The sequence below is a fragment of the Uranotaenia lowii genome, chromosome 2, assembly GCF_029784155.1.
Source record: "Uranotaenia lowii strain MFRU-FL chromosome 2, ASM2978415v1, whole genome shotgun sequence".
Lineage (NCBI taxonomy): Eukaryota > Metazoa > Arthropoda > Insecta > Diptera > Culicidae > Uranotaenia > Uranotaenia lowii.
Genome location: NC_073692.1, coordinates 183,370,653 through 183,389,625, shown reverse-complemented (window position 1 = coordinate 183,389,625; position 18,973 = coordinate 183,370,653). Strand labels below are relative to the sequence as shown.

General features: G+C 32.3%; 1 protein-coding gene across 1 annotated transcript; it reads right to left on the bottom strand.

Annotated features, from left to right (window-relative positions):
* Positions 1-1,045: 1,045 nt before the first annotated feature.
* Positions 1,046-13,821, bottom strand: LOC129746617 (uncharacterized). Its single transcript, XM_055740378.1, has 6 exons — positions 13,707-13,821; positions 12,124-13,648; positions 2,034-2,653; positions 1,582-1,982; positions 1,391-1,523; positions 1,046-1,326 (listed from the first exon to the last, which is right to left on the bottom strand). Exons 1-6 carry the CDS (start codon positions 13,782-13,784, stop codon positions 1,159-1,161), a joined length of 2,925 nt encoding a protein of 974 aa, XP_055596353.1. The 5' UTR covers positions 13,785-13,821; the 3' UTR covers positions 1,046-1,158.
* Between the last annotated feature and the right edge of the window lie 5,152 nt (positions 13,822-18,973).

The following is an 18,973-nucleotide window of genomic DNA, read 5'->3' as shown; positions in this document are numbered from 1 at the left end:
ATTTGAAAAATGTAGGGAAATTGAGGGTAAAAAGCCATAACTTCTGTTTCCAATCCGTGCGGTGGTTCAAATAGGCTTTGTTGGATTCCTTGGAAAAAATCACATAGGATACAACCCATTTGGTTCAAAATTTTCAAGTCCGAACATACTTTTTTTCTGAAATCATTGAAAAATGTAGGGGAATTGATGGTAAAAACAGCGATAACTCCATTTTTCAAAGCGTGTGGTGGCTCAAAAAGCCTTTATTGAATTCCTCGGAAAAAATTACACAAGATACGTTTCAAAAGGTTCAAAATTTTCAAGTCCAAACATGCATTTTCTCTACAATTTGAAAAATTCAGGGGAATTGAAGGTAAAACAGCCATAACTTCATTTTTCGAAGTGTGCGGGAGCTCAAACAGCCTTCATTCGATTGCTCGGAATAAAACCACACAAGATACATCCCATTTGGTTCAAAATTTTCAAGTCCGAACCAGCTTTTTTCAGAAATAATTGAAAATATAGGGGAATTGAGGGTAAAACAGCCATAACTCCATTTTCTGAAGCGTGCGGTGGCCAAAACAGCCTTTATTCGATTCCTCAGAAAAAATTACACACGATAGGTCTTTTTTTGTTCAAAATTCTCTGGTTCGAATCAGTGTTGTTCTGGAATGTTTACAAAATATAGGGGAATTAGGGGTTCAAAAGGCACTATATCCCCGTTCGCAAGCTTGTGCGGCGTTTGAAACTATGTCCAATCGATTTTCTGGAAATTTTTACCGAAGAAAAGTTCAATTTCATAGATTTGGGTCAAGTAGGACGAAAGATATTGAATTTCTTCGCGGTTTGTACACTTTTTTCTCCATTGTGCAATGTATGATTACTTCAATATTGCGTCCATGCCAATTATCAGATATCTATGTCTTAAGACGGCTAAGCCTATAGAGGACAAACAAACAAACAACACTGTCTTCAGTAATTAAAGACTTCAAATAAGTAGCCTATGAGAATGAATTACTTATCCTAAGACACAAAACGAATTAAGTTGCGGTACAAACTTCTCACGCATTTTATTTTATCAAACGTGCAGTTTTTATTTTTGTTGTGAAAATGTGGATGACTTTAAAGTACTAGAATCTAAATCTTGGTTATGGTCTCTTAATTGAATCAAACATTTGATCACTTCTTAACGTGAAACTTGAGTTGTTTGCGTAAGAGGTCGAAAACTTCCTTCCGTTTGAAGGCATCGTTAGCCTTCTTCAGTGCCTGCCGACGATTGTGACGCGCTTCCCGTTCCGATTCTTTCAAAACATCCAACGGCAGTTGATCAAGTTTGCTCAAAAGATCCTAAAAATAATTCAAAACAGTAAGTTTATGAACAAATTGGATTTAACGTTATTGATTTTCGAACTTGGACGTATTGATGAATCGAGGAAAGCTTCTCCAGACAGTCTATCTCCACAATCTCCTTCCCGAGTCCCTTGGATTTTCTTATGTAATCGTAAAGTTGTCCCAAAATCGTAATTGTGGTTCTCAAATGTTCACTGGAAAAGAAAAAAAGAAAAATAGTTTCTTTAATGATATTTAATTAAAAGAACTTACTTCCCAACACTTTTCCTCAGCGGCTCCCCAAGTAGTTCATCCACCTGAACCTTCAACGCTTGTTTCTTACGTTGAACCATTTCCATCTTTCGATTGTAGGTGTCCAAAAGATACTGATGGTGGCTTAAAAATCGTGGAAAATCCTCAATCACCCCCTTGTAGTGATAATCGATCCGGGAGAATATCATCAACTTGTGGTTGTACTTTTGAATCACATCGATTGTTCGATGATTGATCTGATTAAGCCCCTTATGGAACAGTTCGTAGTCGGGCTCACAAATCGGTTGCTTTTCCAATTCCGGGAATATTTTCTCCCCGTAGAAACTGGCAATCTCCGTTCCAATATTGTTACCCTCGGTCCGAATGAACAAAGTTTTACAGTTTTTAACTCCATCGGTGACCTAAAATATGCAAACTGATGATATAGCGATAAAAAATTAAGGTAAACCTACCGAAAGAAGTGAACCATCTGGATTTCGATGAAGATGATCATGTTCAAGTCGCCATTGTGGATCCATGAGAAGAAAGTAGTAGTTTCTTGTATGCATAATTTTAGTCCAACGTTCTTCCAGCAACAGAATTTGTTCGGTTATTGTTTGAACTTGTTCTTCCCGTTCTCGCAAAACATTGGCTAGCCGTTTCGTCTCCTGGCGGGCATTTTTCTCCTGATCGGTCATGGCTATGACTTTATCATACGCCTGATCCTTCCAAACCTTGAACATCGGTTTGGTCTGGTTGCAGAAGTCTTTGATCCATTTGGCGAATCGACGCTCCAACATCTGACGTTCTCTCATCTTAAGCAGATTTTCAGCAATATAATACTGAAGGAAGTTGTTCCTTCTTTGCTCCCTCATTTTCAAAATATCAGTCTTGGGACAAAATTTTCTTATCTTTGGACGGTAGCGCAGCTCGTGGATGTAGTAGTTGTCCCATTCGGTGGCCAAGCGGTTGAAGAATTTCGTTTTGAATCCTAGCTGTTCTTCTTCGAAGTCGGGAGCATTGACCTGTAGCCGTTGTCGAATGTTGGAGCGACTTCTCATCAAACTGGTGTAGTACTTGGATCGCTTTTTATCTGGGAAAAAATATATTCATTTCCATACCTCCACTCCGAGATTGTCTCATTATTTCTATCAATTATGATTAATTCATTTGATAAGTATAATATGTATTTTTATTTATACATTTTAATTTTTTGGTTTTTACGGTCTTAGATCTCAATCAAACAACTTTTTATTTAAAACACACAACGTTTCGACCATTTTTTGTGATCTTTCTCCAGGGAACTGGAAGTTTATTTGCCTATAATTAATTTTGAGCATTGTAAGTGGAGTATTCTAAAATGTGTAAACTTACTTATTGTTAATATCGTTTTTCCAACGGCTAGAACAGCTCTGTGAGGGGTGTTGTTGTTTTTTACATTTTCTATCATATTTATAAAAATACCATCTTACAATTTTAACCAGAAAGAAAAGATTCTTATTCATCCAATTTCCTATGGTCGCACTTTAACTTTTTTAAACTTTGGATATTGTGTTATGTGTAAAATTTCCAGTTCCCTTGAGAAAGATCGCAAAAAATGGTCGAAACGTTGAGAATTACAAATAAAAAGTTGTTTCATTGTGATCGAAGACCACGGTGTGTTTCGTAGGACTTAAAGAAAAAATTACAGTAACGCAAATTTTTGCATGGGCAGAAAGTATAGCTTTTTCTGGTTCATTTTCACCAAAAATTAAAATATTTGGTCGGTGACCCCCCATACAAAATATTTTTTTGAAAATTTTCTATTTGGATTCTTCAAAAAATAAATATATTTTAAATGTTTTATTATTTCAGAGGTGCTAATTATATTAAATATAACTTTCAATACTTTTCAATTGAACTGATAACTCAAAATTATAATCGATAACTTTGAAAATTTTTCCAATTGTTTTAAATCTAGTTATAGAGCTGTTTAAACGTAAAAATTGCTTGAAAAGTATCTTCTAATCCTTGAATTGTAATAATGGCTGGCTAATCCTGTCAGCAGTCTGAGAGGGTAAAATTTTCTGAAATTATTTGAATTATCTGGAATAATTTGAATCCATTATTTTTGGAGTTTCTGATTGTGGAAAGTCTTGAGGAAATTTTTATTTTTAAAAAAACTCAATGATTAAGAAAATCAGTTAACATTAGGATGCGCTATAATTTTCTGTGATAACGCTTTTCGTGATGCTAGAGTAGAAACAATTGTCTTAATTTAAGCTTTTAGAAAATTAAGAAAAACATTTTTCAAAAATAAACGATCGATTAAGAACAATTTTTGATAATAAATTAGTTTTTACCCGATCAGAAAAGAAAAACTAAATTATATCAAGATGAGATATTTTGATATTCAATTTTTTCCTATCCGGATGAGTTATAATTTAGTACTCGTAGGATGTTAAAATATCTCAAATTATATCAAAAAGTCCATGCAACCATAACTAATTCATATCAGCCGTTGTTATAATTTAAACAAAATTATAACTCATCCAGATAGGATATATAAACTAAAAATCTTATAGGACTCCCGATCAGAAGCGAAAAACAAAACTATATCTAGATGAGATATTTTGATACTAATTTTTTTCTATCTAAATGAGTTATAATTCAGTACTCGTAGGATGTTAAAATATCTCAAATTATATTAAAAAATCTATACGATCATAGCTAAATTATATCAGTTTTTGATATGCTCCTATCAAGATTATATCTGGTTCTGATAGCATAGTATGATATTAGGCAGAACAAATCCTATCAAAATTATAACTTATCAAGATATGAATGCGTCGAGAAAAATTTCTCGAGGAATCCCGATCAGGAGAGCATATCAAAATTATTACTCAAACCTATCTCACCAAGATATTTACATCTGATACAGTTATAATTAAGAACTCAAAATTTTTGGTTTTAAGTATCTCCAATCTGAATTATATCTTATTCTGATTGACAGACTTGAATAGAATTGAGCTCATTTTCAATGATGAGGATTTTTTTTCGAATTGTCTTAAAATTAAATGATCATATCTTATTTTGATATACGTACAACTTTTTATGAAACACGGACATCGAAGTCAACGGCCCAAACCGTACAATCATGAGTTTCGCTCAACAGATCCATTAATTGAATCCTATTTTTGAGAAACCAAAAATGGATAATGGTTTTAACCAATAATGTGATTTATCGACATTCCACTAGAAAATTTTCTCGCAGCATTCATATCTTGATAAGTTATAATTTTGATAGGATTTGTTCTGCCTAATATCAAACTATGCTATCTGAACGAGATATAATCTTGATAGGAGTATATCAAAAACTGATATAATTTAGCTATGATCGTATAGATTTTTGATATAATTTGAGATATTTTAACATCCTACGAGTACTGAATTATAACTCATTTAGATAGAAAAAAAATAGTATCAAAATATCTCATTTTGATATAATTTTGTTTTTCCCTTCTGATCGGGATGTCAGTAACCCACACTATTTGTTAAAATCATGCTCCATTTTTTGAATCCCTAAAATTTTATTCAATTTTAGAAATCTGTTGAGCGAAAATCATTGAAGTACGGTTTGGGCCGTTGACTTCGATGTCCGTGTTTCATGGAAAGTCATATGCATATCAAAATAAGATACGGTTACAATATATTATAACAATTTGAAACAAATTCTTTATCGTTCAATCCGTTTCAAAAATGCCAATCAAAATAAGATATAACCAAGACTCAAGAAACTAAGAGTCGAAAAATATGAGAACAATATTCTAACTAAAAAAGATATAAATATCTCGTTGAGATATGTTTAAGTTCTTATTTTGATATGCTCTCCTGATCGGGTATACTTCTCCTGATTTAAATAACTCAAAATTCCATTTGCCCTTCAGACTCAATGCAAATCGCTTCAAAAGTTCAATCTAGCTTAAATTTTGCTTGTTACTATTTTTATCATTTTCTAGCCCAATTTTTGTAACCCTGCTGTACTTTGTGATTCTTCCATTTTATTCAAAGGGCATTACTATCAAGGTTAAAGAATCTTAGCTTCCACGGTTTTCAACCTACGATATTATTTAAATAATCTCTTAAATTTTATGTTTAGAATTAAATTTTATTGTTTTTTTTTTTTTTTTGGGAAATAATTCTATTTAATGGATGAATCTAGTCTAAAACTCTGATGAATTTGAATTTTTTTTTTCAAAAAAATACATTTAAATCTTTTTGTGGATCATAACTTTACAAAAATCAACAGTTATGTTGGCAAACTTATTATACTTATTTTAGTTTTTCTACTGTTCACTGAAGTTTTTCTTTATTTTTAAAAAGAATCTTAATTAAGCTTTAATGTTCCAGTAAAACAATCATCACTTCTAAAATTTCATACCAATTACGGTAAAAACTATAGAAATCATTGTTTTGAAGAAACTAAGAAATCCATAAAAACAAAATGCTTCTATGAATAATTGGTATCCCTCACTCCTTCAAAGAGGTGGATTAAAAGGGGGAGAAGAGGTCTCTCTTACAATTTTCAGTATAACTGGAGAGTTGATCGATCAAATTGAACCATATTTGGCATGTGAGGGTATTTGGAAACGAGAAATGTTTCTATTATAAATTGAGGCGCCATCTTTTTTAGCGGAAAGATATAAAGGGGGAAAGGGGTGCTTCCATACAATTTTTTTGCATAACTCGAGAATTAATCGAGCAAATGAAACCAAATTCAACCAAACCAAAAAGTATTTGAGTATGAAAAATAATTTTTTTCTATTTGAAAAAATTCCTTTCTTGCAGTAAATTAAAAGAATTGGGAATATAAGAAGGGAAGAGGAGACTTACATTTAACTTTTTTTTTACAAAATCCGAGAAATCGACAATACTTAACATGGAAAATAATTTTGGTATGATTCTATGATTATCTGACACACTTTCAGTGAGTAGGTACAAAGGAGGAGGGAGGTGAACCCAATACAATTTTGTTAGCATAAGTTCTCAATTTATGCTAACGAAGCCAACAAATGGAAACAAATATGACATGGAAAAGTACTTGGTTACGAGCTATGTTTCTACGATTGTTATAGACCCTTACGCTTTACAGTGTAGAGAGGAGAAGAAAGGAGGACATTGTTTACATTTTGTTGTAAAGCTTAAAAACTATATTTAATATAAGAGAATTTTTGGGAACGAAAAAAATGGGTATGATTATTAAAGATCACGACCTCCATTCAGCAGGAGGTGAGGGGAGGACAGAGGAGGGGGCTCTCGTATCAGTTTTTTAGCATAAATCCAGAACATATCAAGCAAAAACAACCATATTTTAAAAGTAAGATTGTTTGCGTATGATTAATTTGAAACCCTCCAGACAGATTAACATTATTAGATCTTTAACACAAATTAGAGCAAGATTCAAAATATTAGTTTAAGTTATCTTTGTGTTGCAATTCGAAGCTCCAGCTGCAGCTCTCATTTGATAGCGGTTGCTTATGAATTATGTTATATTTTGATTTAAAATAATGCCAACAAACCAATTAAAATTAAATAATTTTTGAAAATATAATTTGATTTTGAAAGGTGTAGCAAAGCACACCGGGTCAGCTAGTAACTGTATAAAAACTTTGGAACATTTTTAACTGACATTAAAATGTTTCTATTGATTCATTATTTGAAAAAAAAAAGCTGACGTTTCCTGGTTTTTTAAAGAACAATTTAAAAAAATATCAGTTCCTCTGAAAATTTGCCACATTATAGAAGAAACTATCCCCAAGCTACCGCACTTCAATCGATCGAATCGATTAAAGTAATCGATCTTTTCATTGAAGATTTGCGAACAAAATACACGAGCAAAATTTTAAAGTTTTCACTTAAAAGTTTTCCAAATAACCTTGAAATTTTTCATTTTTGTGCTAAGATGTGTTGAGAATCTTTAAAAATAAATAATAACTATTAAGCCGCAGACCGTGGCCTAGAGTCTTCTAAGCCAGAGGTCATGAGATCGAGTCTCGATCACGACACACATAGCTCTCTTTCTGTGGGTTGGTGGTGTTAGCATTAGTAAAATGCTAGCCATTATATCCTTGAAAGATGTACGCATAGTCTTAAGTAGAATTTAGATCTCTTCAAAGAAACATGAAGTTTCCCTGAGATCCTATATGTGTGTGTTCGTTTAAAAAAAAAAACTTAAAACATTTTGAAAAAAATGAATTTCAATCTAAAATAACAGCGAAAATATTGAATTTAAAAAAAATTTATTAAAATAAGCTAGAAAAATTCAACCAAAATGAAAAGTTAAATGAAGTGTAATTTCTCCTCTATGGAAACGAACTTTTAATTAAAATCAGCCCTAGTAACTCGTATTAGGCCAACTTGCATAAAAATGTTGTTTATGGTTTTTTATGGCATTTTTTGAGCAGCTAGTTCTATAAATGCTTTATTATAGTCATGAGAAATGCTTGAATTATTGATTCGACCGTTTGTTTCAGGTAGTTCTGAAAACGCTTATCAACCTTTTACTGAATAAAATGTTTGAGTTTTTTAAAAGAATTTTGAAAGCTCTATTCAAACTCCGAAAGAGAAATTAGCGCCAATTTGGCGGATTTAGCTGATTTGATATTATTTGAACTTGGTAACGTTTGTGCCACTGCGACACTGGAATATCAGTGGACAAAATCTGACCTAAGCATTACAGAATCATCATGACTCTAAACAACAAACTAAAATAACAAAAAAAAAAAAAAAAATTTTTGTCAGGTATTTATATGAAATTTCCCGGACCGGACACGTACTGAAAAAATTCTGGCAACTTTACTCTGAAGCTGTTCAAGTCAAGGTAGGAAAAAATTGAATTGGAATGGTGACATAATTTAACAGATTTTGGCATCTTTAGAAAACAAATAATTTTTGACAACTTTTCAAAGTAGCCGTTTTTTGAACTTTTTATCAATCAATTTCAAGAGGAAGAATGACCAAGATGGTTAATATCCTCTATAAATAAACAAAATCCAAAACCATTACAATCAATCAATTTTTTTGCACCTAGATTTGGCTTTTCACTAGATTGTGAGTATGTTTTCGCAAGGTTTTTACAATAAAACTATATTCACAAAAAAGGCAATTTCATACCGGAGAGTTTTAGCGGAAAAGATGTTTGCCATCCTTTGACCGCTCGCGGAATGAATAGGTATACCAAATGCGTAATTTGAAAACAACAATACTTAGAAAAATGATAATAATGAAAAAATACTTGCATTTTGGAAATAAAAAAATGCCCTGATGTTTACCCGGCTAACATGAAATCGTAATAGAAATGATAATCCAAATCGACTAGTAAGACATTTTCAATAACCATCGTAAACACGTTGGTATTGAGAGATATTCTATCATTCATTTACGAGAAGTTTGCGCAAAAAAAGTGGAATCGGATAGCAGTTTAGTCAATTCGTAAATATGTCTCCAAAAAGATGAGAATATGCTAATTCGACAGTTACGATTTGAGTAAACTGATTTACGATAAATGAATGGTCCTTCATTTGACATTCTATCTGGTCTCTTCCTTTGAACGGTTCGCAAAAAGAAAATCTCACCAATAGAGCTATAGCGTGGATCATCTCAACTAATGATTTGGCATCGTGGTAAGATGTCGGACAGCGAACTCGGAGGACTGGAGTTCAAATCTCGGTCGTAGGTCGTACTTTTGTAGGTAGGTATATGCTATTTTGGTAGTTTAATACAATCTTTTGATCTGGTATATTTGCTTGCATAATTCTGTTGTTCCTGCTTTATACTGCCCCTATTCGCATATGAGTCCCATGTGCATTTTCATCGTTTTTGAGTTATCGATGGAAAACGCTTCTTTGTGCTCCAATTCACATATTAAACAAGTTTTTGTTCGAAGTTTGTTCCCAAAATTTCGAAAAAAAATATGACCTCTGATGTGTCCCATGTGAAAAATATTCGCATATGAGTCCCATGACCAAAATTCAGCGCCAGAGTTTATAATTGAGGGAAAGGATAGATAGAAAATGAAGTGAATCAATAATTTAATGCTTAAAACATTAATTTACATAAAAATTGAACCGAATGATTCCGAAGAAATCCGGTTCTTAGTCACAATAAACATGAATAAGTAACTCTTAACCAGAATTATTTTTTCGATAAAAATCAACCGATGAATCACGCTCAATAGATCAGTCTTCAGTCAGGATGGTTCCTTCGTGGGTAATTTCGACGATCTAATGTGTGATCGGGTGGGTGGTACTTGAAGTGTTGTTTCGGTCACAAAATAACAAAAAAATTTCATTACTTTTTTCTATATGCATAACAATATCTGTTGTGTTTTCGTTTATTACCTTGGAAGATGCTCCCGGAAGCAATCTCCTTCTTTGTCTTGAATCCAGCAAACTTTTGGTCCGTGTTTTCTACGTATCCATAACACACATTGAATTAAATGATGATGATGTCTGCCCAGACAACCATTTGGTGGGTATTTCGAATTTGCAACGCAAATATACGTGCAAATATACGTGTAAACATATCGTATATAATGTAGCAAAACCAGTATATACGTATCATTTTGGAGGCCATATAGGTACATTAGCACACATATTCTTGATTTGGATTGTATTAAATTACGATTTGCACGACTTATCATGCGCATCATTTACGACTACCCTGATTCTTTTTGGAATATACTATGACAATTTACGCTATCATATACATGATTGAGGTTGTAATATACGACATTTTTCGTAACAATATGGATAGTTTGACGACTTATTTGGTCGTCTTTTGCGACTTGAGTGCAGGGCTCTCATTTTCCGTCAGTTGAAAAAAAATATTTTTTTTTTTTGGGATTTTAAACCAATTGGTTTATTCATCCCCAAAAAATAAAAAAAAATAAGATTATTTCAAAGAAATGTGTTTTTTGCTGTTAAATTCAAGTTTATATCGTACACATTTATTATTTGACAGATTGCTGATTTTTTTTCACGTTCATGAATTTATTGTTAGCGCCTGGACTTGATTCCCTGACGATTCGATCAGCAGCTCATGATGGTTCCTCGACGCTATCTGGAATATATAAATTCAAGGGGATTTGCTTCAAAGGTATTAAACCAAAAGCAAATCGTATATTTCTATAACTTAAATCTTTTAAATCGTAGAACACGTCATCGATGATCTAAAAATAGACCAACATTTTGAAGCCTCCTTTAATACGATTCCAATCATCGATGTCCCATTACCATAAACGATTTTATTGAACCTTTTTGTATTCTTTTACGATTGCCAGCAAATACGTTTTACGAAAATTCGGCATGCGAATTAATTTGCAAAGGTATACGATTGCATGCACATTATTACGAATCAATGCAGTTATATACGTTTTTTATTTCGAATTATTTTATGCATAGCACGACCAAATTTCTCAATCACGGCTGATCACCGTATATCGGTCGTTCCACGGATTTTTTGCGAATTGTCGTACACAAAGATCGAGTTCATATGTACATAAATACTTCTTGTCGTAATAAAATCATGCAATGCTTTAAAATACGGTAAAGAATATGCATGGACCGCACATTGTAGGTGCAGATATACGAAAATGAGTATAAATAACATTCTATACGATGTAATCTGTAAAAGAAAATACGACTTCTGGTTGTCTGGGTGATAAATTCGTAGCAATTTCACACGAATGAAAACAATGTTTTGGAAAAACACTGGAAAACACATCCCACTTGGCGAAAAAAACCTTTATTGAAATCAGGTTAAAATCAAGATCTTTCGAGAATTTTCTTCTGTCATCAAAAAGAATGTTAAACAAATGAATAAAATTATGTTAGAAAAGGACTTTCCACTTGTTGATAACTTTTGCACCAGAGACTAATTTGCGAATAATCTCTGTTCGAGGGTTAAGAACATTCGCATATGGGTCACATAAATGTTTTATTGAAATTTCTCCGTAATTATTAGTTAGTATTAGAGCAAAAGTAAACAAAAATATTCTTTGAGGTGATTTCAATCCGAATTATTGATAGATTTTGCCAACAAATGATGCATACGATTGTTTTTATGAAAACAAGTTTCAAACTTCACAAGCGTTTTTCTCGGTTGGCAGTTTTTACACATGGGACTCATATGCGAATAGGGGCAGTATACCTTCATAAATGTTTGCTGGGTAATTTTCGAAAAAATAGTTATAGTATGCGTAATCATCATTTAATGTTGAAATCCCGTCATTTGACCACTTCCGGTACGTTTGGTGGTAAAAACATGCATTTATCAAAAGAAATTTCAAGTGTTTCATACCGCGGAAGATAAGAAATAAGAAATAGGATTAGTTTTTTTTGTGTTAACTTTTATCAGAAAAAAGCAATATTTCGTGAAAAAACGATATTTCTCTATAAAATCCCCGAGAAATAAATCTAAAAAAATATATCATTCAAATATTTCACTGATATGGTTGAAAAAAACAAATCACAATTCTCTGATTTTACTCCACCTTATTACCAAAAAGTTCACTATAGTACTTACACAATTTCAAATTTTTTGCCTTGTCATGAAACTCTGGATCAATATAAAACGATCCCATGAGTCCATCACTTCGGGTAAGACTTTTGATACGTTGTCCTGGAAAACGCAATTCAGCTTTTTCAGAAGGTTCACTCGGCTCTTCCGGAGTTTTCAGTTTCTGCATCCTGGATCGAGAGCGGGATGTTTCCGAAATCTTATCATCCAGCGCAGATTCTATTTTCTTAAAATCCTGAAACGTTGTCATACGTTGTTGAAGACTTTCATCGTACATACGCCGGTATTCGAGAGATTTTTCTTCAATAAACTCATAGTAGCGCTGTTTTCGTTCCGAAAGTTTAGTTGAATCTCTAGTTGAAGCTTTTTTGGAAACTTTCCGAGTGGAATCCTCTGAATCACCTGACTCAGAACCATATCCACGCTTAGAAGAGGATTTCTTCTTTGATTTCAGATTTTCCTCGGATCGATCGTACAGCAGCATGGTGATCCGTTTCAGACGATCTTTTTTCAACCAGCGACTTCGGAGTCGATCTTTGCGACGTCTTTTCTCGGTGCGAACCCTGGGAATTCTGAAATAAGGTGTTCTGATAAAGGAAAGAATTTTCACTTCCTCCAACTTATCGTCATCATCGGAGGATTCGTCACTGCTTCTTGGGCACAACGGAATTCTCATGTGAGCCAGTCGAGTATTGACTACATTGCGTTCTCCTGCTTTCATCGAATCTATCTCTTGGTAAGATCGTACCAATAAACTTTGTGGAATGCCGAATTTAGTTTCATTTTCGAGTAATGGATCAAGTCGAGGAAGCTGAGTGAATGGTCCATACATAAATCCTTCCAAGTGGGGAATTTTCGATGCGTTACGAACTTTCGTAACACGCTTTCCTTCATTGGAAATAAAATCATAAGACCTCGTATCGACCGAAGAACATAGTTCCGATTCGAGATTATCCCTTTCTCGTTTCATCATTTCTATGTTATTTCGATTTTTAAAATTGAATCTTTCCCGTGTAGCCCAATCACGAAAAGTCGTCCCAAATGAGGCACTTGGACATTGGTCGTCCAACAGTCTCCGATCCAATTTTTCAATCATATCCTTGTAGTCGTCATTTGACATTTTGTTACGATTGCTAGCCATAAATTGTTCCTCCGATTGTTCCGATGGAGTCGAACGTTCCAAGTTCCCCGCAATTTGCAGCTCGTCCGTTATTTTATCGATAAACTTCCTAACGTTCCCAGCTGGCTTTCGATTTCTACCGGCTGCTCCATGCCGCACCATATTCACATTCCTCAAATCCTCCGTCAACGTTTCCAGCATTCGATTGGAGGTTCGCATTTTCATCAACTTTTGAACCGTCGAGACACGCTGCGGATGCACTTTGGAACGGAAGTTGGGCTTCTTGTTGCCCAAACCTCCGAGGAAGTTAACCTCATTTGGTGGCCGATTATAGGGATTCTCATAGTTCCGATCGAAGTATGGTTGATTCGAGGAAATCTCTTCCCGATCCCAAACGAAGTTTTTTGTTCCCTAAAATTAATTTGAACGTGAATATGTATTGATTTAAATTGTGATGATTACTACTAACCTGCAGGACCGATTTACGACTGGAAGTCGTAAAATTAGAGGCTATTCTCGTTGAAGTTCCACTTTTGCGGCCGTTCATCCTGGTTTTTTCGCTTGTTTGTTAGTTAGAGGTTTGGATTGGATCGATCGGCTCCTAGTTACCATGTTGATTAGCGATTTCATTCGCTTCTTAAATACTTGCGCATTTGATAGATTTGGAGTTCGCAACAGGTGGTTATTTATGTTTCGTAGCATGTGTATTTGAGAAAACGATACACTATCCCCGAAACATAAATAACAAAGCATGTTATGTTGCTACACAGCCAAAAAAAAATAATTGCAACGTTCAAGTAGATGTGAGCCAACCAACGGATTATTCATGTTTTTCGATGTAATAACACACATCTTTCGCTTTTAATGCATAACAAAAAATATATTTTTTTTACAAATGTTGGATGCATTTTACTATGTCCAAATGATGTAAGAAAACTGACACGTCGCCCTGTGTAATATAACGTCATCAGTTGCATGACCGAAGGAACAGGAGGGGAGGGAGTTGAGTTTTGGGGGTTAAACCCCTCCATTAGGGTCCATCGAAAGCTTGTGAAGTATGCAACTCTACATTCAAAATTTGTAATTCCTACTCATACGTTGATGATGGAGTAAGGTTATTCGATATTAACAATCTTGATTCAGAACTGATGTCAAAAGCTAGAAAACTAATCCCAGGTTCAGAATTCTGCTACAGTTTTTCAAATTATTTTCACTTATTGATAGCGATTTGTTTTTGAATACCACTAAATTTTAAATACACATTTTAGAGATTCTAGTACCATATGATCAAAACCGAAATTGTATTTGTGTTTTCATAATGCTGGTTATGTATCCAGTTTAGGATTCTTGATATCTTGATATCGGTTGGAATCTTCATTTAAAATTGAAATGAAAAGCTGTCTGAAATTGTCATTTAAATTTGGTTTAACATTTCTTTCAAAATATGATTCATGATTTTCGATACTCATACGCATTTTTTTCATTCATTTGATAATTTTCCGAATATGAAAAAAAATTAAAAATCAATCTGATTTTTTGTTTCGTATTCAGATTCGAAGTTCATCAACCTTATTTTTAGGGAAATTTCAAACATTACAAATCTTAAAAATCGTGATACTGATTCATCTTTCGAAACTTTTGTTTCGATCAAGATTTGCAAGTTGGATTAGATTAGAATTACATAATTCAAACCCAAAACATCTGAATTATAATTATGGAATCCTGATTGGGGGCCCTGAAACTGATTTCAATTCTTGGCTCATATACAGTAACGGTTTTATATACATTTCAGAAAACGATTTTGAAATTCCAAAACGGATTGAAACCTCAAATTTGGAATTCAGATTCAAAATTCAGATTCAGAACTATGTATGTTTCAAAATTTAGATTCAGATTCAGCTCTTTAAATGAGGGCCAAAATAAAAATAAAAATATCAAGATGACTATTTAAGTAAGGAATACATATTGCAAGCGATGGCTGGTAGCATTTGTTCGATTTTCAAATTCAACCAAATTCAGTTCGTTTGCACAATCCTGCTGAAAATGACCAACATTAAGTAGAATTTGAACTAATTCTGCAAGTTTAGTCTTCTGAAAAACTTATTAAAAAAAAACATTCACAGGAATTGATTTCTAATAAAAAGTAATAATGTGTTTCTTCTTATCAAAAAATTCATGGAATTCTGTATGTTTTGGCGTAGTGTTCAACATTATTAATAAAGCAGTTTTGTTACGAACCGAATTTCGAACAAAAAACTATTATCGAGTTTGCATACATCTGATTAGAGCAGCAAAATTTCAATCTTTTACATTTACTCTTGAAAATTGGTTTTATTTACGGATTTTTTCATTTCGAAATCGAAGGCTTTGTGAAAAAAAAAACTAATTGTAAGTTCAAATCAGCCTTAATTTTATTTTGTGTTTTTTGTTCTTCAATTCCAAATTCAAGAGGGTTTAATAAATACACAAGGTCACAAAATTCAGATTTTTCTAAGGTACCGTAAACTGGGGGAACTTTGATCAGCGGGGTAACTTTGATCAACATGAATTTTTTGCAGATAATCATCATTAACTAAGTATAAAGTTAAAATATCTGAAAACTGTTTACTTCGTTTGAAAGCCTGTAAATTGAGTTACAAATAAGCTAAATTTGGTTTTTATTAGGAGATTTTTAATGTTACTAAAAATGTAATTTAAAAATCTTAAAATATCTTGATTTTTGAAGGTTCACAAACAAACATCTCTCGTGATCAAATTTAGGCACTTAGGAGCAAATGGGTTACTTATTGTGAAAGTTCAACTTTTTTTATTGGTTTAGGTTTAGTTTAAGTGGTATTTTTATGGTCATTTGATGATAATTTTTGGATGTTGAAAAAAAATTGTCATTTTCCATGAAAAAGTCCGTATAGAAAAAATGGCTACAAACTGTATCGAATGATTAAATTTGAAGAAAAAAGAACATAGGAATAGTGCGTGGACTTAGGGAATTACATGAGGGTAAAATTTCATTTGTTTTTGAGGCCAAAAAATATTGAAAAATGTTTATAATTTTTGCCCCTAAATGTATGCAGCAACATTGTCCACTTTTTGAGTATATTTGTTTTTGAAAGAAAACGTTGAAAATATCAATTTAGTCCAAACAAAAAAATTACAGCTATCGATGTTTTGCGCCTTCTTTGCTAAATGGCATCAAAACAATAAATTTGAAGATGTTGATATACGTAAAAACCATAGTGATCAAACTAACCCCGAAACTCGAAGTCTGGTTTTTTAACAAACATTTAATTATTATCACCAATATAGTTTGAATTAACTGCAATCATTGATCATGTTTAATACTCCTCACCTCAGTAAGTGTTTTAAAGCTTTAAGGTGGTACGAAAAATTAACCCCTTCCAAAATATTCAAAAATGAATGAAAAAAGTTATCAAAGTTCCCCCAGTTTACGGTATATAGAATTTAAGAGCTTTTGGTGTCCTGAAACTTTTGAAAATAAGAAAAACTTACAAAACGTTCTCCAAAACCCCAAAAAAAAAATGTGGCAACTGCGAAAAATGTTGTTAAAAGTTTTCTAATTGTTTTCTTTTTCCATTTCTGTGAAATAATAAATTTCAAACTAACTATTGAAGAAGTTTGAACTTATTTAACTTCTGAACCAATTCGTTTTGCAGACTGCAACAGATTTGTTAAATAAAATATTTGTTTTTTTTTCAAACTTTCTTTAGTAATGTCAGAAATCGAATTTTGATTTTCATAATATTGAAATGTTTTACTAAAACCACATAACTTTTACCGTAAGAGCCGATTGATTGAATTTACATTTAATTTTGAACTTAGAATGAATTTATAGAATTTTTCAATCAAACTTTAACAATTCTGATTTTTTTGTGTTCTTCAACATCTTCTTGAACTATCGCTTCTTGGCCTAAAGGCTAAGATCAAAGTGTAAAAAAAAAACATCTTCTTGAAAGCCTATGAATCTAGGTTTTCAATAAGATAAACTTAGTTTATACCTTTTATCCTTTCCGATTCTCAATATTTAAATTGATGACAACAAAATATTCAAAGTTTTAATATTAAACTATAGTTGCGCTCAAATTTTTTAAAACGTTTTACTAATTTCATTGTTTGTAGTTGTGTTGTTATTTCATCCTTTGGAATCTGTTATGACGTAATGAAAACATATCAAACTTTTGTAGCCTTTAATTATAATAAATAACTTGAAGAATTAGAATATAAATAGTAGGGGAGAATGAGGATACTTGATCCCTGGGGATACTTGATTCCTTAGCTATATCTCGAAACTGGAATGTCTGGAAGATCAAATGTTCTAGAAAAATGTGCCAAAATGAGCAAAATAACAATGCTTGTAGTTTTAAATTTTTTAACAAAATAATTGTTTGAGTAATTGAACTTTGTTTGAAAAATTTCACAAAATGTAACTTGAAGATCTTTTTTCAACACTTTAAAATGTTCCTCACATGGGAAAATTATGAAAAAAATATTTGTTCCAATATATCAATCGTTCAAGCGTAAAATGAACTTCATAATGCAATAATTTCAAAGCAATGGAAAACTCTCAACTTTTTTCAGAAAAAGTTTTCTAAAATGTTGATTATGGGTACAATTGATCCCCCTTCCAAACGGCATATTCTTCTTCTGAATTGATCGTTATGATTGCTGATTACGATATTACTAATATTTATACAAAAACTAATATTTATCAAACAATTGTCTGAAGAAAAGAGCAAAAATAATTATTTTCTCTTAGTTATAAAAAATAGCGCCTTTAAGTATGCAATGTTGTTAGCTTTGAGACATAGTTATAGAATTTTCTTCATATGTCTGCTATAAATAGTGAAATGAGAACAAACATGATCAAAATAGTCAATTAACATTCTATCTTGGGGTTTTGTTTGATTTTAATACAAGGATTAGGGCTTCCTGAATAAAAGATCAAGTCTCCTTCAATAGGGGATCAAATCTCCCCTAACTTCAGAAAAATCGCAATTTTTTTACTCCCACGAAAATGCTTCTGGTCAATCAACGGGTTCAAGTATCGTTCTAATTTTTGGAGCATAGAAACTTGAAGTTACAAGCTGTATGAAAATGTAAAAGACGGCGAGTTGCTAAATTTTTCCAAAAAGATATGGTGAAAATAAGAAAAGGGGATCAAGTATCCCCACTCTCCCCTAATCTCACCTCTCACTTTGAACTCTGGGATTCTTGAAATAAAATTTGTTATTTTCTTTTTTATCAAATTCAATCATCGTCTATGTGGTTTTTGTAAATTCTCTTCAGTTCAAAATGGATAGTTTTTCCTTATCGAAAATTAAAACTTTAATTTTGATTAAAATGTCATTCCAAACTCACAATGAAACAGAAGAATTTTTCAATAAACCTTTGAGCAGAAAATGAAGAAAAGAAATGTTATGAAATTAAATTGGGTAATAATCTGTGAACAATTTTGTACAAAGTTTTCTATTTGTTTACTTTTACCAATTCTGTAAACAATAGATTTTGAACCATGTTTCAAAAAAACATAAATTTAATTAAATTCAGAATCAAAAAGATTTGCTGGCTACCAAAAATTTGTAATATGAAATAATTTTTTCTTTCAAAAATATTTTAATAATGCCAGGAAACAAATTTTTATTTTTATAATCTTCAAAAGTTTTTTTCAAGACAACATAACTTTTAACGATAAAGCTGATAAATTGATTTTACATTTTATTT